The 25210-nt window shown below is 45.1% G+C and overlaps 1 protein-coding gene across 3 annotated transcripts in view; it reads right to left on the reverse strand.

Annotated features, from left to right (window-relative positions):
- Positions 1-25210, reverse strand: part of si:ch211-186j3.6 (neural-cadherin) — a 255716-nt gene that overhangs the window by 40221 nt on the left and 190285 nt on the right. For all 3 annotated transcript variants that reach the window (XM_014126570.2, XM_045689053.1, XM_045689054.1), the window contains exon 21: positions 19724-19950. In XM_014126570.2, the coding sequence (XP_013982045.2) occupies positions 19724-19950 (227 nt within the window). The remainder of the gene's footprint in view (positions 1-19723; positions 19951-25210) is intronic.

Raw genomic sequence — 25210 nt, forward strand, 5'->3', positions numbered from 1 at the left:
TAATTGGAGGTCATTGACAAAACTCACATAGAACTAGAAAAGCTAGATAAATATAGAAATAAGAAAACTAGAACCTAAACCCACAATACCCAACCACACAAAACAAACACCCCCTGCCTCGCCCTGACCAACTACAATGACAAATAACCCCTTTTACTGGCCAGGACGTGACAATGTGCTTGGAAAGGGAGAGCGGCAAGTTTGTTGAGTTCCTATGAGAATACACCAGTAAGTGCTTGTGTGTGAATATTGAAGAGAATGTCAGAATGTGTATGTGTTTATCTCTACCAATCCCACACAATGAGAGCACTTAAAGGAAAATGGGTAGAATGAGAACCCAAGGGAAACTTCAGGATGTGTATCAAAAGACATCCCTGACTCCCTTTCTCATCTCCACTGCTATCTTCCCCTTCCCACCCGTCCACTCAAGCTCTAGGACTCCCCAAATGTAACGTATGTGTCTGGTGCCCCTTTACCGTGCATGTACATCCCCAATGCCACGATACTGTGTAATGACTGCCTGAAAAGGTGTTTTACATTTCTTATCTGAGAGGTTAAACACTTCTGATATGGAACATCTCCTAATCCACTTGTGTAGAAAGACACACAACAAGCTCACCAGAGAAATATGGTGTGTGTGGATGTGAGTGTATGGGTGTGTGCCCAATGACAAACAATGCACACCCAGAATCCCTATACAGGCAGAAGAGACATTTTACATAAGACCAAATTACCTCTGGGAAGGGATGGCAACGTGATCGCTCTTTACGCTTTGCGCATGACTGTACTGTCAGCTTTATCAAAACACAGTTTGAGGCACCCATGAGGCTTCGACTACAATATCCATACCTCCCTGGGGCAGACTCTGTGGAGAAAACAGTAAAGGGCACCCTAGGGACTTGTAGGCCTACAAAGAATATGCTGAAAAGTGGGACATCGTTGGCCAGAAGGCGGGAGGGAGGAGGAAGAGAAATTATACAGGTTGGACCTGAAGCTAATTCGTTTGTTTTAAACTGACAAACGCTTTGCTGACCATATTGGATTTGAGTCCAAGGACTGGAGAAGTAGCACCTGAGGACAGTTTGTCTGAATTACAGTTGGAAAAGAGAGGGGAGGAATAACAGAAAGAGACGATGCACAAAGCTACAGTAACATGCTATTGGGGAATGCTGTGCCTTTTTTCCTCCAGGACTCATCTTTCCCCTATGTGGATCTGAGGCACAGTGTCTCTCTCTCTTTCTCTCAATTCAATTTAATGGCTTTATTGGCATGGGAATCATATGTTTCAATTGCCAAAGCAAGTGAAACACATAATAAACAACATTGAAATAAACAATAAAAAATTAACAGTAAACATTACACTTACAAAAGTTCCAAATGTCATATTATGTCTACAGTTGAAGTCAGAAGTTTACAAACACCTTAGCCAAATACATTTAAACTCAGTTTTCCACAATTCCTGACATTTAATCCTAGTAAAAATTCCCTGTTTTAGGTCAGTTAGGATCACCACTTTATTTTAAGAATGTGAAATGTCAGAATAATAGTAGAGAGAATGATTTATTTCAGCTTCAATTCTTTCATCACATTCCCAGTGGGTCAGAAGTTTACATACACTCAATTAGTATTTGGTAGCATTGCCTTTAAATTGTTTAACTTGGGTCAAACGTTTCGGGTAGCCTTCCACAAGCTTCCCACAATAAGTTGGGTGAATTTTGGCCTATTCCTCCTGACAAAGCTGGTGTAACTGAGTCAGGTTTGTAGGCCTCCTTGCTCGCACACACTTTTTCAGTTCTGCCCACACATTTTCTATAGGTTTGAGGTCAGGGCTTTGTGATGGCCACTCCAATGCCTTGACTTTGTTGTCCATAAGCCATTTTGCCACAACTTTGGAAGTATGCTTGGGGTCATTGTCCATTTGGAAGACCCATTTGCGACAAGCTTTAACTTCCTGACTGATGTCTTGAGATGTTGCTTCAATATATCCACATCATTTTCCCGCCTTATGGTGCCATCAATTCTGTGAAGTGCACTAGTCCCTCCTGCAGCAAAGCACCCCCACTTCATGATGCTGCCCCTGCTTCATGGTTGGGATGGTGTTCTTCGGCTTACAAGCCTCCCCCCTTTATCCTCCAAACATAACGATGGTCATTATGGCCAAATAGTTATATTTTTGTTTCATCAGACCAGAGAAAATTTCTCCAAAAAGTATCATCTTTGTCCCCATGTGCAGTTGCAAACCGTAGTCTGGCTTTTTCACGGCGGTTTTGGAGCAGTGGCTTCGTCCTTGCTGAGCGGCCTTTCAGGTTATGTCGATATAGGACTCGTTTTACTGTGGATATAGATACTTTTGTACCTGTTTCCTCCAGCATCTTCACAAGGTCCTTTGCTGTTGTTCTGGGATTGATTTGCACTTTTCGCACCAAAGTACATTCATCTCTGCAGTACATTCCGTCTCCTTCCTGAGCGGTGTGACGGCTGCGTGGTCCCATGGTGTTTATACCTGCATACTATTGTTTGTACAGATGAATGTGGTACCTTCAGGCATTTGGAAATTGCTCCCAAGATGAACCAGACTTGTGGAGGTCTACAATTGTTTTTCTGAGGTCTTTCGATGATTTCTTTTGATTTTCCCATGATGTCAAGCAAAGAGGCATTGAGTTTGAAGGTAGGCCTTGAAATACATCCACAGGTACACCTCCAATTGACTCAAATTATGTCAATTAGACTATCAGAAGCTTCTAAAGCCATGACATTATTTTCTGGAATTTTCCAAGTTGTTTAAAGGCACAGTCAACTTAGTGTATGTAAACTTCTGACCCACTGGAATTGTGATACAGTGAATTCTAAGTGAAATAATCTATAAACAATTTTTGGAAAAATGACTTGTGTCATGCACAAAGTAGATGTCCTAACCTGACTTGCCAAAACTATAGTTTGTTTTAACAAGAAATTTGTGGGGTGGTTGAAAAACAAGTTTTAATGACTCCAACCTAAGTGTATGTAATCTTTCGACTTCAACTGTATATACAGTGTTGTAATGATGTGCAAATAGTTAAAGTACAAAAGGGAAAATAAATAAACATAAATATAAATCTCTCTCTCTCAATCAGACAGGAGGGTGCTCAATGGCTCCGTTCTTAGAGAACACCAGCTGAACAGTCATTTAATGATACAGTCAGTCATACAAACAAACCATAATTACACACTAGACCTAAAATCATCATGCTCATTAGCAGTACTTAGCAACATGTTCAGTACAGCTGTTTGGTTGTTGCTGGTCTTTTGTGAAACAAAAGTGGTAAGCTGATCATGGTAAACTGAAATCAGCTTAACCCGTTCACACGTACCATCACACGGGGTGTGATCATTCTACAGTGGTCCCTGAAGCGTACGATCACACCCCGTGTGATTAGAACTCTCATTTAGAACGGCCAGTTTCGAATGACACAACAATCAGCATTTGAGCTGGCCACACTTTTTTCAGAAACTATTTACACAAACACAGTCCTTACAAAGTTATCTCCAGAATGTGAGCAGTTTATTTTTGGATGCAATGTTCAGATATTCACAGAAGTATATATAGCACAACACAATCATCCTAACCGGAAAAATGTAGGCTACATTTGTCCTAGCGCTAACTGAGGAAAGATTGACCCAACACAGTCTGTCACGATTCCCACCGACGGTGGCGCCCCCTCCTGCTCGGGTGGCGCTCGGCGGTCGTCGTCACCGGCTTATTAGCTACTACCGATCCCTTTTTGGTTTTCCCTTTTTTGGTTTTGGGCACCTGTGGCCAATTAGCTATTAGAGGGGGTATTTAGTTCAGCTGGCCCGTCTGTTGTTTGTGCGGGGTTAATTTGTGGTCTTTGACAAAGTGTTGTTCGTCGGCTTTACCTGGTCGTCTATTTTGTATTTTATTCCCTATGGTTGGGAACTTTTGTTTATCCTGTGTGATTAAAAACACCACTCCCTGTGTTCGCTGCTTCCTGCGCCTCATTCCTCCTACCCGACTACCGAGCCGTTACAGAATCCCGCAACACTGAAAAAGGCATGGAATCAGCGGGAGCAGCAGGCACTCCTCTTCCCTTGATGGAGGAACGTGTGCTTCACCACACTACGGTCCTACACCGCATCGGGTCAGCGATGGACCAGATGATGGAGAGGATGGACCGATGGGAGAGAAGTGGAATCCTCTCCACCTCCACCTCCTCCGATACAGCCACCTTCGCCTCCCACTACGTCTGGCTCTGGCGCGCTTCGTTTGGCGCTCCCAAGGGAGTACGATGGTGCCGCGGCTGGGTGCCAGGGGTTTTTGCTCCAGCTTGAGCTGTACCTGGCCACCATCAGACCTGCTCCCACAGGAGAGGAGAGCGTGAGTGCCCTCGTTTCCTGCCTGACGGGCCGGGCTCTGGAATGGGCTAATGCGGTCTGGAACAGCCCAGACTCGGCGAGGGACCACTATCCAGAGTTCACCCAGAAGGAAGAGCGGCGGGTGAACGGCTGTTCAACCTCAGGCAGGAGACGAGGAGTGCTCAGGACTTCGCGCTGGAGTTCAGGACCTTGGCTGCTGGGACAGGGTGGAACGACAGGGCCCTCATAGACCACTACCGCTGTAGTCTCCGGGCGGACGTCCGCAGGGAGCTGGCCTGTCGGGACACAGCTCTGTCCCTGGACGAGCTTATAGACATGTCCATCCGTCTCGACAATTTGCTGGCTGCCCGCGGGCGTTCGGAGAGGGTCCTGCCCGTTCCACCCCCGTGCACCCCCGCCCCTACCCCTATGGAGGTAGGGGGGCCGTGCCAAGGGGCACCGGAGGAGGTGGCTCCTCCTGCACCAGCTGTGGTCGGAGAGGACACACGGCCGACCGGTGCTGGAGGAGCCAGTCTGGGAGTCGAGAGGGCAGGCAGAACACTTCTCGGTCACCTCAGGTGAGTCAGCACCAGAGTCACCCAGAACCCCCTGTTGGTCACATGTTTTTACCTGTTTTGTTTACCAAATTTTTTCCCTCTTCCCAGCATAGGGCGCTAGTCGATTCAGGCGCAGCTGGGAACTTTATGGATCGTGGACTTGCCATCAAGCTGGACATTCCGCGGGTGCCGTTAGATTCCCCCTTCCCCGTGCACTCCCTAGATAGCCAACCATTAGGGTCAGGGCTAGTCAGGGAGTCTACGGTGCCACTGGACATGGTAACGCAGGGGAATCATAAGGAACACATTCGTTTTTTCCTTATTGATTCCCCTGCGTTTCCGGTGGTGCTAGGGGTCCCCTGGCTGGCTGGTCACAATCCCCGTATTTCGTGGAAACAGGGGGTTCTCCAGGGGTGGTCAGAGGAGTGTTCAGGGAGGTGTCTAGGAGTTTCCATAGGTGCCACGTTGGTGGAAAGTCCAGACCAGGTGTCCACCGTGCGCATTCCCCCTGAATACGCCGATTTGGCGATCGCTTTTTGTAAAAAGAGGGCGACCAAATTACCACCTCATCGACAGGGGGATTGTGCGATAGATCTCCAGGTTAACGCTGCGCTTCCCAGGAGTCACGTGTACCCCTTGTCACAGGAGGAGACGGCGGCTATGGAGACATATGTCACGGAATCCCTGGGACAGGGGTACATTCGGCCCTCCATCTCACCCGCTTCCTCGAGTTTCTTTTTTTGTGAAGAAAAAGGAGGGAGGTCTGCGTCCGTGCATTGATTACCGAGGTCTAAACGCTATCACGGTGGGGTTTAGTTACCCACTACCTCTCATCGCTACGGCGGTGGAATCATTTAACGGAGCACAGTTCTTCACAAAACTGGATCTCAGGAACGCGTATAACCTGGTGCGTATCAAGAAGGGAGACGAGTGGAAAACCGCCTTTAGTACCACATCGGGCCATTATGAGTACCTCGTCATGCCGTATGGGTTGAAAAATGCTCCAGCCGTCTTTCAATCCTTTGTTGACGAAATTCTCAGGGACCTGCACGGGCAGGGCCTGATAGTCTATATCGATGACATTCTGATATACAGTGCCTTGCGAAAGTATTCGGCCCCCTTGAACCTTTCGACCTTTTGCCACATTTCAGGCTTCAAACATAAAGATATAAAACTGTAATTTTTTGTGAAGAATCAACAAGTGGGACACAATCATGAAGTGGAACGAAATTTATTGGATATTTCAAACTTTTTTAACAAATAAAAAACTGAAAAATTGGGCGTGCAAAATTATTCAGCCCCTTTACTTTCAGTGCAGCAAACTCTCTCCAGAAGTTCAGTGAGGATCTCTGAATGATCCAATGTTGACCTAAATGACTAATGATGATAAATAGAATCCACCTGTGTGTAATCAAGTCTCCGTATAAATGCACCTGCTCTGTGATAGTCTCAGAGGTCCGTTTAAAGCGCAGAGAGCATCATGAAGAACAAGGAACACACCAGGCAGGTCCGAGATACTGTTGTGGAGAAGTTTAAAGCCGGATTTGGATACAAAAAGATTTCCCAAGCTTTAAACATCCCAAGGAGCACTGTGCAAGCGATAATATTGAAATGGAAGGAGTATCAGACCACTGCAAATCTACGAAGACCCGGCCGTCCCTCTAAACTTTCAGCTCATACAAGGAGAAGACTGTTCAGAGATGCAGCCAAGAGGCCCATGATCACTCTGGATGAACTGCAGAGATCTACAGCTGAGGTGGGAGACTCTGTCCATAGGACAACAATCAGTTGTATACTGCACAAATCTGGCCTTTATGGAAGAGTGGCAAGAAGAAAGCCATTTCTTAAAGATATCCATAAAAAGTGTCATTTAAAATTTGCCACTAGCCACCTGGGAGACACACCAAACATGTGGAAGAAGGTGCTCTGGTCAGATGAAACCAAAATCGAACTTTTTGGCAACAATGCAAAACGTTATGTTTGGCGTAAAAGCAACACAGCGCATCACCCTGAACACACCATCCCCACTGTCAAACATGGTGGTGGTAGCATCATGGTTTGGGCCTGCTTTTCATCAGCGGGGGCAGGGAAGATGGTTAAAATTGATGGGAAGATGGATGGAGCCAAATACAGGACCATTCTGGAAGAAAACCTGATGTAGTCTGCAAAGGACCTGAGACTGGGACGGAGATTTGTCTTCCAACAAGACAATGATCCAAAACATAAAGCAAAATCTACAATGGAATGGTTCACAAATAAACATATCCAGGTGTTAGAATGGCCAAGTCAAAGTCCAGACCTGAATCCAATCGAGAATCTGTGGAAAGAACTGAAAACTGCTGTTCACAAACGCTCTCCATCCAACCTCACTGAGCTCGAGCTGTTTTGCAAGGAGGAATGGGCAAAAATGTCAGTCTCTCGATGTACAAAACTGATAGAGACATACCCCAAGCAACTTACAGCTGTAATCGCAGCAAAAGGTGGCACTACAAAGTATTAACTTAAGGGGGCTGAATAATTTTGCACGGCCAATATTTCAGTTTTTTATTTGTTAAAAAAGTTTGAAATATCCAATACATTTCGTTCCACTTCATAATTGTGTCCCACTTGTTGCTGATTCTTCACAAAAAAATACAGTTTTATATCTTTATGTTTGAAGCCTGAAATATGGCAAAAGGTCGAAAAGTTCAAGGGGGCCGAATACTTTCGCAAGGCACTGTATTCCGCCACCCGCTCCGCGCATGTGTCCCTGGTACGCAAGGTGCTTGGTAGACTGCTGGAGCATGACCTATACGTTAAGGCTGAGAAGTGTGAGTTTTCCAAACGAGCCGTCTCCTTTCTGGGTTATCGCATTTCCACCACGGGGGTGGTGATGGAGTGTGACCGCGTTAAGGCCGTGCGTAATTGGCCGACTCCAACCACGGTGAAGGAGGTGCAGCGGTTCTTAGGCTTTGCCAATTACTACCGGAGGTTTATCCGGGGTTTTGGCCAGGTAGCGGCTCCCATTACCTCACTGCTGAAGGGGGGGCCGGTGCGTTTGCGATGGTCGACAGAGGCGGACGGAGCCTTCAAGAAGTTGAAGACGCTGTTCACCGACGCACCCGTGTTGGCGCACCCGGACCCGTCTTTAGCGTTCATAGTGGAGGTGGACGCATCCGAGGCTGGGGTGGGTGCCGTGCTATCACAGCGCTCGGGCACGCCATCGAAACTCCGCCCCTGCGCTTTCTTTTCGAAGAAGCTCAGTTCGGCGGAGCGTAACTACGATGTGGGGGACAGGGAGTTGCTAGCGGTGGTCAAAGCCCTGAGGGTGTGGCGGCACTGGCTTGAGGGGGCTAAGCACCCCTTTCTCATCTGGACCGACCACCGAAACCTGGAGTACATCTGGGCAGCGAGGAGACTGAATCCACGTCAGGCGAGGTGGGCCATGTTCTTCGCCCGGTTTAGGTTTACCATCTCCTATAGACCGGGTTCCCTGAATACTAAAGCCGACGCGCTGTCCCGTCTCTATGACACGGAGGACCGGCCCATCGATCCAACTCCCATCATTCCAGCGTCTAGGCTGGTGGCACCAGTGGTATGGGAGGTGGACGCGGACATCGAGCGGGCATTGGTGTTGGAACCTGCGCCTGCGCAGGTGCCCGTGGGGCGCATGTATGTGGCGCTCGGTGTTCGTGATCGTTTGATTCGGTGGGCGCACACGCTACCTACTGCGGGTCATCCTGGTGAGGCGAGGACAGTGCGGAGTCTAAGGGGGAAGTACTGGTGGCCCACCTTGGCTAAGGACGTGAGGTCCTATGTCTCTTCCTGTTTGGTATGTGCCCAGAGTAAGGCTCCTAGGCATCTACCGAAAGGGAAGTTACAGCCCCTCCCCCTTCCACAACGACCATGGTCGCACCTGTCCATTGACTTCTTGACAGATCTTCCCCCCTCTCAGGGGAACACGGCGATTCTGGTGGTTGTGGATCGGTTCTCTAAGTCCTGCCGTCTCCTCCCATTGCCCGGTCTCCCTACGGCCCTGCAGACTGCGGAGGCCCTATTTACCCACGTCTTCCGGCACTACGGGGTGCCGGAGGACATTGTCTCTGATCGAGGTTCCCAATTCACATCCAGGGTCTGGAGAGCGTTTATGGAGCGGCTGGGGGTCTCGGTCAGTTTGACCTCCGGTTATCACCCCGAGAGCAATGGGCAGGCGGAGAGGGTGAACCAGGAGGTGGGCAGGTTCCTGAGGTCGTATTGCCAGGACCGGCCAGGGGAGTGGGCGAGGTATATTCCCTGGGCTGAATTAGCCCAGAACTCACTTCGCCACTCCTCTACTAACATATCACCCTTTCAGTGTGTGTTAGGTTACCAGCCGGTCCTGGCACCATGGCACCGGAGCCAGACCGAGGCTCCTGCGGTGGAGGACTGGGTCCAGCACTCCAAGGAGACCTGGAGAGCCGTCCAGGACTCACTAAAGGAGGCCAGTGCGCGGCAGAAGAGGAGTGCTGACCGCCACCGCAGTGAGGCGCCAGTGTTCGCACCGGGAGACAGGGTCTGGCTCTCGACCCGGAACCTGCCCCTCCGCGTGCCCTGCCGGAAGCTGGGGCCGCAGTGTGTGGGGCCCTTCAAAGTCCTGAGGAGGATAAACGAGGTGTGTTACCGGTTGAAACTCCCTTCCTATTACCGCATTAACCCCTCGTTTCATGTGTCTCTCCTTAGGCCGGTGGTAGCTGGTCCCCTTCAGGAAAATGAGGTGCCGGAGGTCCCTCCGCCCCCTCTGGACATCGGGGGGTCCCCGGGCGTACAGCATTCGGGCCATTCTGGACTCTAGACGCCGGGCGAGGGGCCTGCAGTACCTCGTGGACTGGGAGGGGTACGGCCCGGAGGAGAGGTGCTGGGTGCCGGCGGAGGACGTCCTGGACCCATCTATGTTGAGGGATTTCCACCACCTCCGTCCGGATCGCCCTGTGCCTCGCCCTCCGGGTCGACCTCGAGGCCGGTGTCGGCGCGCTGCGGGAGCCGCGCGTCAGGAGGGGGGTACTGTCACGATTCCCACCGACGGTGGCGCCCCCTCCTGCTCGGGTGGCGCTCGGCGGTCGTCGTCACCGGCCTATTAGCTACTACCGATCCCTTTTTGGTTTTCCCTTTTTTGGTTTTGGGCACCTGTGGCCAATTAGCTATTAGAGGGGGTATTTAGTTCAGCTGGCCCGTCTGTTGTTTGTGCGGGATTAGTTTGTGTTCTTTGACGAAGTGTTGTTCGTCGGCTTTACCTGGTCATCTATTTTGTATTTTATTCCCTATGGTTGGGAACTTTTGTTTATCCTGTGTGATTAAAAACACCACTCCCTGTGTTCGCTGCTTCCTGCGCCTCATTCCTCCTACCCGACTACCGAGCCGTTACACAGTCATATTTTCTAACTCTCGGCTGACGTAAACTACAATATGAATTAGCTAATAGCAATTACTATGTATAATTAATCACATCACGGGTGAGCTCACCATTGATCGAAATAATTAGGTAAAACACTTTCTAGAAATCGAAAGTTATCCGACGATTAGTTTCAGCGCACAGCCATGCATTTTTTCCTCACAGAAACCGAAGATAATAAGAGAAGACAAGATGAGTTTGGTCTGTTTGCATTTTGAAGGGGTGTGTCATCTACCGTCTTTCACATCCCACCATTCATTTCTGGAAGTCCTCAAAAAATGAGTTAACTCTTACTCACCTCATTTTGTCATAACATCTTTGGTCAAACAGACGATTACGTGAAACCCAGAATGCATTGTATGTCAACAAACATGGCTCCATACACATAGCTGGAATTAGCTTAGCTCATCATAATCAGTACAACCTTCAAAACATTATTTTACACACATACTATGCGCCCATTACAATTTATGCAAAAATCGGAACGCATGATTTATCACGAGTAATTGAAAAACGTGAATAAAATACTAAATATATCAATAATACCACACAAAACATTTTATGATAGTGATTTATTGATACAAATGGCGCGTGCAGGCAGTCAATCACGGTAACCTCTCACTCCCACTCTGAGCCATTCAGTGTTGTTGTTTATGTAACAATCACATTCTGGAATGGAGAGAACGTTCGAACATCACGTGCATAAAAAAACTCACACTGGGGCGACCGTTAGAGATATTTGGAACTCTGACCTGAAAGGGTTATATCAGTTATACCAAATTTCTATCAACATGTTAAATGTGCAACCAGAGGGAAAAAAATTCTAGATCACCTGTAATCCACACACAGAGACGCATACAAAGCTCGCACTCCATTTGGTTAATCCGACCACAACTCTATCCTCCTGATTCCTGCTTACAAGAAAAAATTCAAGCAGGAAGCACCAGTGACTCGGTCTATAAAAAAGTGGTCAGATGAAGCAGATGCTAAAGTACAGGACTGTTTTGCTATCACAGACTGGAACATGTTCCGGGATTCTTCCGATGGCATTGAGGAGTACACCACATCAGTCACTGGCTTTATCAATAAGTGCATCGAGGACGTCGTCCCCACAGTGACTGTACTTACATTCCCCAACCAGAAGCCATGGATTACAGGCAACATTCGCACTGAGCTAAAGGGGCGGGACTCTAACCCGGAAGCTTACAATAAATCCTGCTATGCCCTGCGATGAACCATCAAATAGGCAAAGCTTCAATACAGGGCTAAGACTTAATCATACTACACCAGCTCCGACGCTCACCTTATGTGGCAGGGCTTGCAAACTATTACAGACTACAAAGGGAAGCACAGCCCCGAGCTGCCCAGTGACACGAGCCTACCAGATGAGCTAAATCACTTCTATGCTCGCTTCAAGGCAAGCAACACCGCACCTTCTCCGCTATGCAATCTGGTTTCAGAGCTGGTCATGGGTGCACCTCAGCCATGCTCAAGGTCCTAAACGATATCGTAACTGCCATCGATAAGAAACAATACTGTGCTGCCGTATTCATTGACCTGGCCAAGGCTTTCGACTCTGTCAATCACCGCATCCTCATCGGCAGACTCAAAAGCCTTGGCTTCTCAAATGATTGCCTCGCCTGGTCCACCAACTACTTCTCTGATAGAGTTCAATGTGTCAAATCGGATGGTCTGTTGTCAGGGTCTCTGGTATTCTCTAAGGGGTTGCCACATGGTTCAATTATTGGGCCAACTCTTTTCTCTGTATACATCAATGATGTCTCTCTTGCTGCTGGTGAGTCTCTGATCCACCTCTACGCAGACGACACCATTCTGTATACTTCAGGCCTTTCTTTGGACACTGTGTTAACAACCCTCCAGACGAGCTTCAATGCCATACAACTCTCCTTCCGTGGCCTCCAACTGCTCTTAAATACAAGTAAAACTAAATGCATGCTCTTCAACCGATCGCTGCCTGCACCTGCCCGCCCATCTAGCATCACTACTCTGGACTTAGAATATGTGGACAACTACAAATACCTAGGTGTCTGGTTAGACTGTAAGCTCTCCTTCCAGACTCACATCAAACATCTCCAATCCAAAGTTAAATCTAGAATTGGCTTCCTATTTCGCAAGAAAGCATCCTTCACTCATGCTGCCAAACATACCCTTGTAAAACTGACCATACTACCGATCCTCGACTTCGGCGATGTAATTTAGAAAATAGCCTCCAATACCCTTCTCAATAAACTAGATGCAGTCTATCACAGTGCCATCCGTTTTGTCACCAAAGCCCCATATACTACCCACCACTGCGACCTGTATGCTCTCGTTGGCTGGCCCTTGCTTCATACTCGTCGCCAAACCCACTGGCTCCAGGTCATCTACAAGACCCTGCTAGGTAAAGTCCCCCCTTATCTCTGCTCACTGGTCACCATAGTAGCACCCACCTGTTGCACGCGCTCCAGCAGGTATATCTCTCTGGTCACCCCCAAAGCCAATTCCTCCTTTGGCTGTCTCTCCTTCCAGTTCTCTGCTGCCAATGACTGGAACGAACTACAAAAATCTCTGAAACTGGAAACGCTTATCTCCCTCACTAGCTTTAAGCACCAGCTGTCAGAGCAGCTCACAGATCACTGCACATAGCCCATCTATAATTTAGCCCATACAACTACCCTCTTCCCCTACTGTATTTATTTATTTATTTTGCTCCTTTGCACCCCATTATTTCTATTACTACTTTGTACTTTCTTCCACTGCAAATCTACCATTCCAGTGTTTTACTTGCTATATTGTATTTACTTTGCCACCATGGCCTTTTTTGCCTTTACCTCCCTTATCTCACCTCATTTGCTCACATTGTATATAGACTTATGTTTCTACTGTATTATTGACTGTATGTTTGTTTTACTCCATGTGTAACTCTGTGTTGTTGTATGTGTCGAACTGCTTTGCTTTATCTTGGCCAGGTCGCAATTGTAAATGAGAACTTGTTCTCAACTTGCCTACCTGGTTAAATAAAGGTTAAATAAATAAATAAATAAAAGAAATAGAGAGAGAGATTTCATAATTACAGCTAGCTAGTTGAGCCTACTGAAACACCCTGCTTAAAGAGAGGATGCTATGTTAGCTAAAACTGAGGGATGCTATGTTAGAGAGATTTCCTCAGTTTTTTTCACTTTCAGCTAGTTTAGCCTACTGAAACACCCCGCTCAAACAGAGGGATGCTATGTAAGCTAACTGGCTATGACTTTCCAACACAACACTGGAACTCTTCCAAGTCAAGGTCAGCTTTTGATATTACTCATTTATTGCCACCAGGTCCCACTGGTGTAACTGCTCACTGACTGTACACTAACGTTACTGCATGATTGTAGCGCGTTTACTAACGCGTTAGTTCTGTTAGCTATGCTGACTATGATGTTACTTTAGCTAATATGGTGACAACGATGTAGGCTGTGTGTAGCGGTTTGGTTTGGAAAGGTTATTTTGCCTGGTCATGTACAGCTGATGTGTTGTGCATTGAAGTCCACAAGCGAAGGGAAGAGGTGAGAGGAGGTAGACCACATGAATGCGAGAAGGAATACAACGTGGCTGCTATGAAAGTGAACTGTGTTTACGCGAGATCAGGGGTGTATTCATTCCGCCGATTATGCTGAAAACATTTTTTAAACGGAAGCAAATGGAACAAAACGGGGATGAACATACCTGAATTTGTCCAATATAAACTCCTGTTTGCAACTGTTCGACAAATGATTACACCCTATATCATCTACATCCAGGCAAGAGTGTGCAAGGTGGTACTGAATGTCACTGTCTGTCACCTCACATTTGTCTCTCGACCTGTGTGCACCTACGCTGTAAACTGTCATTCATAAGCTAGGTTGTAGCAACCTCATTATGGGTATAGGGACAATTAGAGTATCATGTCCTCCCTGTGGCTTAGTTGGTAGAGCATGGTGATTGCAATGGTGTTTGCAACGCCAGGGTTGTGGGTTTGATTCCCACGGGGGGCCAGTACGAGAAAAAAAAAATGTATGAAATTAATTGAAATGTATGCATTCACTACTGTAAGTCGCTCTGGATAAGAGCGTCTGCTAAATGACTAAAATGTTTTAAAAAATGTAGTAGCTTAAACCTATCGCAGTTACATTGAACTAGGTGAATGGAATTTGAGTGACAGTCATCCAACATGCTGTAATAGAAATAAGGACATGCTCATAATCCCCCCCAAAATGTCCTCCCTAATCTTAAACAGCACTGACCGCCACGGGTTTATACTGCATTATTACTCTACCAGAGTGCATTATGAGAACATGGGTAATGCTTTATAATGCATTATGAGAACAAGTATAATGCTGTATAATGCACTATGCATATGGACTTCATGGAAAGTGTTACCAGAAAAGTTTTTTCCTGCTTCACCCTGCCCCTGGGTGTCTCTCACCTCATGTTTTTTAGGCATTGTTTGTTTCTGTCAGTGTGTCTCTGCCTTTGCCACATCACAGGGTGTGTGTATGGGAGGGGTTGAGGGGAAGATGAGGGGGGGGACAGCAGGGCATAAGGGATATGAAGAGGAAAACAGAGGGGTAAACGGGGAGAAGAGAGGAGAACCTTTGGGGTTAGGAACATACTGAGATGTCCACTTCCTCAATCCCAGCAGGCTGCAGGGGGATCTTGAGTGTTCAAATCCACAGACACACACACACTGGGAGAGAGCGGAAAGAGAAGGGAGAAGAGCATACATGGGGAAATAGGGTAGGGATGGGCTGTCAGAGATCAGGGGCAGTAAATAAAACACTGTTTAAAAGTAACAAAGGGGCTCCCTCTCCCCATGCCTATTCCACCACTACACTCACAACTCAACCAATATCACATGCCCTATTCACAATCCACAGACCCCCAGCCGATCAGCAACAGAGCTACAATATACACTATAAAGTGCCTTGCAAAAGTATTCATACCCCTTGGTGTTTTTCCTATTTTGTTGCATTACAACCTGTAGTTTAACCTGGATTTTTATTTGTATTTCAAGTAATGGACATACACAAAATAGTCCAAATTGGTGAAGTGAAATGAAAAAAATAACTTGTTTCAAAAAAATTTATTTAAAAAAGATTGAAAAGGGGTGCGTGCATATGTATGCTATGAAGCCCCTAAATAAGATCTGGTACAACCAAGCCCCTTTGCTATGAAGCCCCTAAATAAGATCTGGTACAACCAAGTACCTTCAGTAGTCACATAATTAGTTAAATAAAGTACACCTGTGTGCAATCAAAGTGTCACATGATCTCAGTATATATACACCTGTTCTGAAAGGCCCCACAGTCTGCAACACCACTAAGCAAGGGGCACCACCAAGCAAGCAGCACCATGAAGACCAAGGAGCTCTCCAAACAGGTCAGGGACAAAGTTGTACAGATCAGGGTTGGGTTATAAAAAAATATCTGAAACTTTGAACATCCCACGGAACACCATTAAATACATTATTTAAAATTTGAAAGAATATGGTACCACAACAAACCTGCCAAGAGAGGGCCGCCCACCAAAACTCACGGACCAGGCAAGGAGGGCATTAATCAGAGAGGCAACAAAGAGACCAAAGATAACCCTGAAGAAGCTGCAAAGCTCCACAACGGAGATTGGAGTATCTGTCCATAGGACCACTTTAAGCCGTACACTCCACAGAGCTGGGCTTTACGGAAGTGCAGCCAGAAAAAGCCATTGCTTAAAGAAAAAAATAAGTAAACACGTTTGGTGTTCGCCAAAAGGCATGTGGGAGACTCCCCAAACATATGAAAGAAGGTACTCTGGTGAGATGAGACTAAAATTGAGCTTTTTGGCCATCAAGGAAAATACTATGTCTGGCGCAAACCCAACACCTCTCACCACCCCGAGAACACCATCCCCACAGTGAAGCATGGTGGTGGCAGCATCATGCTGTGGGGATGTTTTTCATCAGCAGGGTCTGGGAAACTGGTCAGAATTGAAGGAATGATGGATGGCACTAAATACAGGGAGATTCTTGAGGGAAACCTGTTTCAGTCTTCCAGAGATTTGAGACTAGGACGGAGGTTCACCTTCCAGCAGGACAATGACCCTAAGCATACTGCTAAAGCAACACTTGAGTGGTTTAAGGGGAAACATTTACATGTCTTGGAATGGCCTAGTCAAAGCACAGACCTCAATCCAATTGAGAATCTGTGGTATGACTTAAAGATTGCTGTACACCAGCGGAACCCATTCAACTTGAAGGAGCTGAAGCAGTTTTGCCTTGAAGAATGGGCAAAAATCCCAGTGGCTAGATGTGCCAAGCTTTTAGAGACATACCCCAAGAGACTTGCAGCTGTAATTGCTGCAAAAGGTGGCTCTACAAAGTATTGACTTTGCGGGGGTGAATAGTTATGCACGCTCAGTTTGTCAAGAGTCAATGTGCAGCAGGTGGGATGGAGTAAGGCGCAGGACACGGAGAATGAGTAAAAGATCTTTACTCAACAAAAGAACAAAATATTCCACGCAGGGAAACAAACTCAGCTCACAAATACGCGCGACAGCTTAACACAGAACAAACACGCACAAAACCAATGGGGAAACCAGAGGGTTAAATAGGGAACAATAATTAAGAAATAGAAATCTGGATATCATAAGGTGAATGCACCAATTTGTAAGTCGCTCTGGATAATAGCGTCTGCTAAATGACGTAAATGTAAATGTAAATGAAATCAGGTGTGTACAATGAAGACAAAACAAATGGAAAAAGAAAACGTGGATCGGTGGCAACTAGAAAACCGATGACGACGACCGCCGAACGCCGCCTGAACAAGGAGAGGGACCCACTTCGGCGGAAGTCGTGACACACTTTTCTGTTTTTTTTCTTATTTCTTGTTGGTTTCACAATAAAACATATTTTGCATCTTCAAAGTGGTAGGCATGTTGTGTTAATAAAATCATACAAACCCCCCAAAATTCATTTTAGTTCCAGGTTGTAAGGCAAAAAAATAGGAAAAATGCAAAGGGGGTGAAAACTTTTGCAAGCCACTGTATATACAAACGTATGTGGACATCCCTTCAAATTTTGGGATTTGGCTATTTTAGCCACACCCGTTGCTGACAGGTATAAAACCGAGCACACAGCCAATCTCCATAGACAAATATTTCTATAAAAAAGTCAGCACAAGACCTGTTCGTCTGTAACTTCATGAAATGGGTTTCCATGGCCGAGCAGCCACACACGAGCCTAAGATCACCATGCACAATGCCAAGCGTCGGCTGGAGTGGTGTAAAGCTCACCACCATTGGACTCTGGTGCAGTGTAAACGTGTTCTCTGGAGTGATGAATCACTGCCCGAATGCATAATGCCAACTGTAAAATTTGGTGCAGGAGGAATAATGGTCTGGGGCTGTTCTTTTATGGTTCGGGCTAGGCCCCTTAGTTCCAGTGAAGGGAAATCTTAACACTACAGCATACAATGACTGATTGGTGTGGAAGAACTTCACTGGCCTGCACAGAGCCCTGACCTCAACCCCATCGAACACCTTTGGGATGAATTGGAATGCCGACTGCAAGCCAGGCCTAATCGCCCAACATCAGTGCCTGACCGACCTCACTAACGCTTTTATGGCCGAATGGAAGCCCCGCAGCAATGTTCCAACATCTAGTGGAAAGCCTTCCCAGAAGAGTGGAGGCTGTTACAACAGCAAAGGGGGGACCAACTCCATATTAATGCCCATGATTTTGGAATGCTGTGTCCACATACTTTTGGTCATGTAGTGTACTTCAAAATACCGTTTTTATTATGGGACTTAGGGGAGGCATTTTCCTTCACAATATCATCTACCGGCAAGACGCTGACAAAGAGTATGTAGGGCTATGTTTGGATATTTCGATATAACTTACTTATAATTATTTTTGGATTGGCCATGTACCCAGACAACCCATTTTACATTACAGGATCCAGAAATGAAGTCTCACAACAAAAGGCCTGGAAGCAGAGATCTATAACACAAAAGGGTCCCGTTTCACTTTCCAAAATCAACTAGAACATCCCTTCTCTCTAGACACTTTATTACTTCTACAAGAGGAATATAGAACTTGGTCTACATATCAATGGATTTAACCACAGCAAACCAATATGTTCTTTCTTAAAACTGTCAGGGGTGCACTAAGAATTGAAATGCTCTACCAGCAAGGGAAATCTCTATTGCCGTGAAAGCAACAGCGAGAGAGAGAAAGAGAAAATACCATTTTGTCTCATATTTCTGAGCATTACTGTAGAATTGCGAACTTTAATAACCGCAGCCGTCCCCCATCCCTATTTCCCTCTCATCTTCACTCGCCACGCTTCACATCTCATTGTGATCAATGTCTTTTCAGAGGGGCACACAAAATCCAGATGAAAGAGCACAGACCAACCACAAACCACACCTGAAGCATCCCCAACCTCTCTTTCTCCTTTCCTTCTCTCTCTCCCTTTCTCTTTCTTTCTATCTCTATCTCTCTCTTTCACTAATTTCCCTCTCCTTCTCTAACTCTGTATATCCCCCTCTCTCTCTCTTTCTCTCCCTACACTATTCCTCTCTAGCTTTCAACTGCATGAAAGAGGAAGTGAATGTGCGCCTCAATGAAGAGATGTCAGAACAGGAGGAAGCAGAATCTAAGTGTAGGGTAAGGAGGATGATTACAATTTTGAAATTGTAAATTTAGTAATTTTACAGACTCTCTTAACCAGAGCGACTTAAAAGAGCAATTACAGTAGGGTTAAGTGCCTTGCTCAAGATTTTTCACCTAGTCGGCTCAGGGATTCAAACCAGTGACCTTTTGGTTACTGGCCCAACACGGTTAACCACTAGGCGATTTAATGGTCTGGTTTAACTTTAAAGATTGTCCCTGTGTAACAACTACACTGTAAGGCTCAACAGCCCACAATAATCTATAGCTGGTCTGGTGAATACAGTCCAATACTGCAATAACTAATGTATTCAAAGTGACAGCACCATAATAGCAGCTTCAGATATATTATACTGTAATTGACATTGCAATGTTACATAATCCATTCGTAACATCCACTCAAACCAGCTCAAAAAAACTAGAGGGTTACATTTTTCATTATGTGGAAAACACAAGGCTACACAAATACATATTGCATCTTTTTTTCGATTGAAATCCCCCTCTCTTCAAAATAGGCTAGCAACAATCCTGAGTGACTGTATTTTCCATAATTGGACCATACATGTAAATGTCTTCTGTCCAGTAATCCTGTGTGTATTTTCAGTGGGGTCAAGTTAGGGTTGCATCTTCTAATGCTTAACATTGAGTGAGGCTCATTAAAATAATCACACCATCGTTGTTTTATTACAATTTGTTTTACTCACAGAAAATCACAGTAGGGTCATCATTATACAGTACCTTTTGTTTGTGAGCAGCGAGGTATCCCTGTAGTTTCTCTGCTCTGAGGAAGGGACTGCTGTGCACCGCGAAGCGCACGTCCAGTGTCCTCTCCCTGATGTCCATCAGGCCGAAGACGTTGATGTCATCAACGCCCACCGCCAACATCTCTGACAGGAAGTCCACCAGCAGTTCATAGCGACTCTTCACGCTGCCACGCTGCTCAATAAACTCCTTCGCTGTGACGTCTGCAACACACACACACACAGACACGAAAACAAACAAAGTTATACAAGATCAGAATAGAAGCCAACATATGCCAGAGGACTCGTCCCTCTCGTTTTTCGAGGCTAAATCGATGCATCCCCCAAATCTCTTCAATGAGCAGGAGAAACATACAGGCAATAAACAGAATGTGTTCCCAGACCTGACCAGACAGGCCCTGTCAATCCCCTCCCCTCTCCACACCCAAGAGCCACTGGCCCTGCCACTGGCCCTGGCCCTGGCCCTGGCCCAGCAAGACAGACACCACCCAGCCCTGCTACACAATGTCACAGCCAACACTTACACAGAAAGACCACTCTGGCCATGTCGGGGATATTGAGTGGGGGGGGTGGGGACGGAACAGCCTTCAACCTCAATGTGGAGCATGGCAGCTTTGCCAAGGAGAGGGTGCCAAGGTGAGAGAGCTCCTGAGCCGAGGCCGTCTCTCCCCTGAGTCAAGGATGCCTCTAATTGAGCCGACACCTTCTAGCATGGGATTAGGAGAGAGAGGGGAGCTGGAGCTGGAGCAGGGGCCCTGGGCTTTACCTCTGCCCACCCCCACTCCCCTCAGTCCCCTGGGCCCTGTTTGACACAGACAGTGTCCCCCTACTGCTCCAATCGAAACTCTTCAGCACACAGGAGACAGGTGGAAAGGAAAGAGATTTCATCCAATTTTAATGATATCAGTGACATAGTTATAAATAGTTAGAAGGGAGAAGGCTCCAATAGTCATATCTGATGAATGAAACGTTTAATAAATGCATGTTTTTGAATTTGGGTGTTTCTACAAAGTTTAGTGTGTGTAACTGTGTGACTAAATATGTGAGTGTGTGTGTAACTTTCTGACTAAATATGTGAGTGTGTGTGTAACTTTCTGACTAAATATGTGAGTGTGTGTGTGTAACTTTCTGACTAAATATGTGAGTGTGTGTGTAACTTTCTGACAATGTGTAGTGTGTGTGTAACTTTCTGACTAAATATGTGAGTGTGTGTGTAACTTTCTGACAATGTGTAGTGTGTCTGTGTGCTCTCATCTCTCCCACTCTTAATCTCCAGGCTGACGGCAGGCTTTAAGTGCCATGCTGGGAACACCTGAGCTGTGTCAATCTGGGATCATTAGGTCCCGAGGAGTGTCAGTGTTGCTCAGTGTGATTAAGGGTATGGGAGCAGACAGAGGGAGGAATCCTAGATTGACATTAAGAGAATGGAAATGGAGCTCAGTGAGGGGATGCTGTCGCCATCTGTCTGGTCTCATTACCAGTGCTGTGGGAGACGGGCAGGGACTGTCTTTAACATGGAGGGACAGATTTACACCTGGCTTTGATCAAATGCAATGATCACATTGACTCTCCTTCCCACGGGCATTAGGGGGATACACACACACACGCACACATGCACACAAACATGCACACACACGCACACATGCACACATGCACACACACGCACACATGCACACAAAACAAAGACATACACATACACCCCCCTAAGTTTTTATTTGGACACTGAAGCTATTGGATATTAGATAACAAGTTCTATATTTAAGGGTATGGTAACACTTGTAGAGCATCTACCGATGGCCTATCTACAGACTATCAGTAACATGCCAACTGCATGTCTGCTGACTTTCAACAATAAATTGTCTGTAGTCCATCTACAGATGTTCAATTCTTTAAAACTGCTTAGGGCTAGGGTCTATTTTCCTGAATTTCCGCCTGACTGACGTGCCCAAAGTAAACTGCCTGTTACCCAGACCCAGAAGCCAGGATATGCATATAATTGGTAGCATTGGATAGAAAACACTTTGAAGTTTGTAGAAATGTTAAAATAATGTATGAGACTATAATACAATTGATATGGTAGGCAAATATCCAAAGATAAACCAACCAGATTTTTTTCTTTAGGTCCTAGGCTCTTATAATGGAAAGCTATGGCTTCCACTAGATGTCAACAGTCTTTGTTCAAGGTTTCAGGCTTGTTTCTTCCAAAACAAAGAAGAATTTGGAGTTTTGGTACAAAGAGTCTCAGTGGAAAATCAGTTTGTTCGCGCGCCTGCTAATTTTACTTTTCTATTGAACATACTTCTTTCCGTATGAAATATGATAGTTTATTTACATTTTAGGGTACCTGAGGATTAAATAGAAACGTAGTTTGACTTGTTTGAACAAAGTTTAGCGGTAGGTTTTTGGATTCCTTTGTCTACATGTTGAACGAGTGGATTACTGAAATTGATGGCACCAACTAACAGACTTTTTGGGAAATAAAGAAGGATTTTATCTAACAAAACTACCATTCATGTTGTATCTGGGAACCTTGGGATTGCAAACAGAGGGAGATCTTCAAAAGTAAGTGATTTATTTAATCGCTATTTGTGATTTTATGAAGCCTGTGCTGGTTGAAAAATATGATGATGTGGGGCGCCGTCCTCAAACAATCGCATGGTATGCTTTCGCTGTAAAGCCTATTGTAAATCGCACAATGCAGTTAGATTAACAAGAATTTAAATTTATTTGAATAGCGCTAATTCACCAACGTTTCTTAAAATGGATAGTATTTTGGAATTCAACTCTTCAAATGAAAACACTTTATGTATCTAGTTCCCACATTTGAATGTGTCATAAGTATTTGGACAAATTCCCTTACAGTATATAACATTAATTCAAAAGTTTAGTATTCGGTCCCATATTCCTATCATGCAATGACTAAATCAAGCTTGTGACTACAAACTTGTTGGATGCATTTGCAATTTGCTGTGGTTGTGTTTCGGATTACGCTGTGTCCAATAGAAATGAATTGTAAATAATGTAGTGTCATTTTGGAGTCACTTTAATCTGTAACTTTCATGATTAATTCATTATGATCCATAATCATGGTAGCATCCACATTAATGTAAAAGTGTTCAGAAACATATTCTAGTCTTATTTCCAATAAAAGTGACTCCAAAATGACACAATACATTATTAACCATTCGTTTCTATTGGGCACAACAACCCGAAACACAACCAAAAAAAACTGCAAATGCATCCAATAACTTTGTAGAGTCACACGCTTGATGTAGTCATTGCATGCTGGGAATATGGGACCAAAATACTAAACTTTTGACTAAACTGAATACCATATAAGTGAATTTGTCAAAATAATTATTACACCTTCAAATGGGGGGACTAGATACATGCATTGATGCATTGATTTGTAAATGGTGCAACAGATATGTATGAAAATACCCTCAAATAAAAGGTGACATTCTGTACTGTTTCCTCATATAAAACATTTGATCTCAAATCCAAAATCGTGGAGTATAGAGCCAAATGAAATGTTTTAGCTTCACTGTCCAAATAAATACATAAGGCACAGTAAATACAAACTACCTCCATTAAAAGAGACTAGCATGCCCCTGTCATGTCAGGTCAGCAGACAGACACACTGATGGTGACAGAGTAGAGGGTCTCAGTTGACTGGGTCAATAGGACCTTGAGACAGACTCAGAGGTTAGTATTGGTGTTAATCCCAGAGGTGAACTGAAGATATTTTTTCCAATTTCTATTTTTATTGATCGCATGAAACAGGACCTTAGAGAGATGCAAACAGGTGAGGTGGGCCCCGGAGTTAGACAGAAGGGAGGGAAGGGGGAGAATGGAATGAAGGATTAAACATTAAACTTTTTCTAACTAATCTCACAGACCGAAAAGGACACACTCAAGCCGTTTCAAAGTTCTTTATCCAACATACTAGACATTACCCAGAGGGCTGTGCGTTTGAGCAAGAGAGCGAAAGAGAGTCAGTGTGTGTGTGTACTTGTTTTCCTACCTTTTTCCTTCCTTTACCAGGACCCTAATGTCCTAATAATTCACCCGAATGTCCTGACAAGGTAGGAAAACAATAAAAAAAGATTTCTTCATTTTCTGAATTTGCTATTTTAAGCTTAAGGGTTAGATTTAGGGTTTTGGGGTTAAGGTTAGGGTTAAGGTTAGGGTTAGGTTTAGGGATAGGGTTTTTAGGTTAAGGTTACATTTAGGGTTAGGTTAAGGGTTAGGGAAAATAGTATTTGTAATGGTCAAACATTATTACTCCCCAAAAATTTCACAGAAATAAAGCTGTGTGTGTGTGTGTGTGTGTGTGTGTGTGTGTGTGTGTGTGTGTGTGTGTGTGTGTGTGTGTGTGTGTGTGTGTGTGTGTGTGTGTGTGTGTGTGAGTGTGTGTGTGTGTGTTTCTTTGAAGATGTCATATATGCTTATGTGAACTGGTGTGGGCATCTCAAGGATTCACTATTTATCACACATTTCACATTTCAATCATATTCTCCTGCAAGTTTTCCACAAAGAGCCTTAATCTCCCAGAAGAAGCTTTAACAGTACATGTCCTTATTGCCTTCCACATTTGTTCTTGAAATGGGATTTAAAATGTCAAGGAAGCTATGTCAGTAATACAATAAGTTGAATTTTTCATAATCCTTCAGACTTGGAATCCATGGGAATGTTTACAGAGTGCTTTATTTGTGAAATAACCTGAAAATGGCTTCCACAATCCCAATTATCTTCAGGTAATTGCTGTTTACAAACGCATTTGGATTGGGGGCAGTCTTGGTGTTGACATTTAAGATTTTCTGGGTTGTGGCTACAAATGTATATTTAACCCAATGAGTCCCACTGTAACGCAGCAAGTTTTGGACTTCTAACACTGTTTAAACATTGTGTGTTTCAGCTACAGACGTCGGGGTTGGACCATTGGAATTGCCTACTTCTTCTACGTCCGTAGATACCAACCATGTCTGTGTGATTAATGGCGTCTGAGCTAGATCAGTGTTTGTGAGACAAGGGACTCTCACGAACACACACATTGCTCTATGATGCTCACAAGCTACACAAGAGTCATTAGAAGGTAAGGGGTTCTTCTAGGGAATCCCAGGACATAGTGTATGTCATACTGTAATAAGCTCACATAGATGCTGTCATAACTCCAAACGCCACACAGTCGAAACTGACTAGTTGGATAATCATTTCCCACTGAGGAAACCATTTATGTACTTACAATATTCATATAAATTCATTTTTATCCGTTTTTTTATTTGGCAGACCTTATTTTTTTTTATTGACATCTGTCAATAAAACTCATGAACGCAACTGTTCATGTCAAATTCTTCTACATGGAGCCCTGGTTTCCCTAAAAAGAAAATGGTAAAACACTTAATTGTGAGGATAGATATATGAGCTGGGCTTGCAGATAAGTCAGATGAATACATTTCTGCTG

This window comes from Salmo salar, chromosome ssa11 (assembly GCF_905237065.1).
Source record: "Salmo salar chromosome ssa11, Ssal_v3.1, whole genome shotgun sequence".
Taxonomy (NCBI): Eukaryota; Metazoa; Chordata; class Actinopteri; order Salmoniformes; family Salmonidae; genus Salmo; species Salmo salar.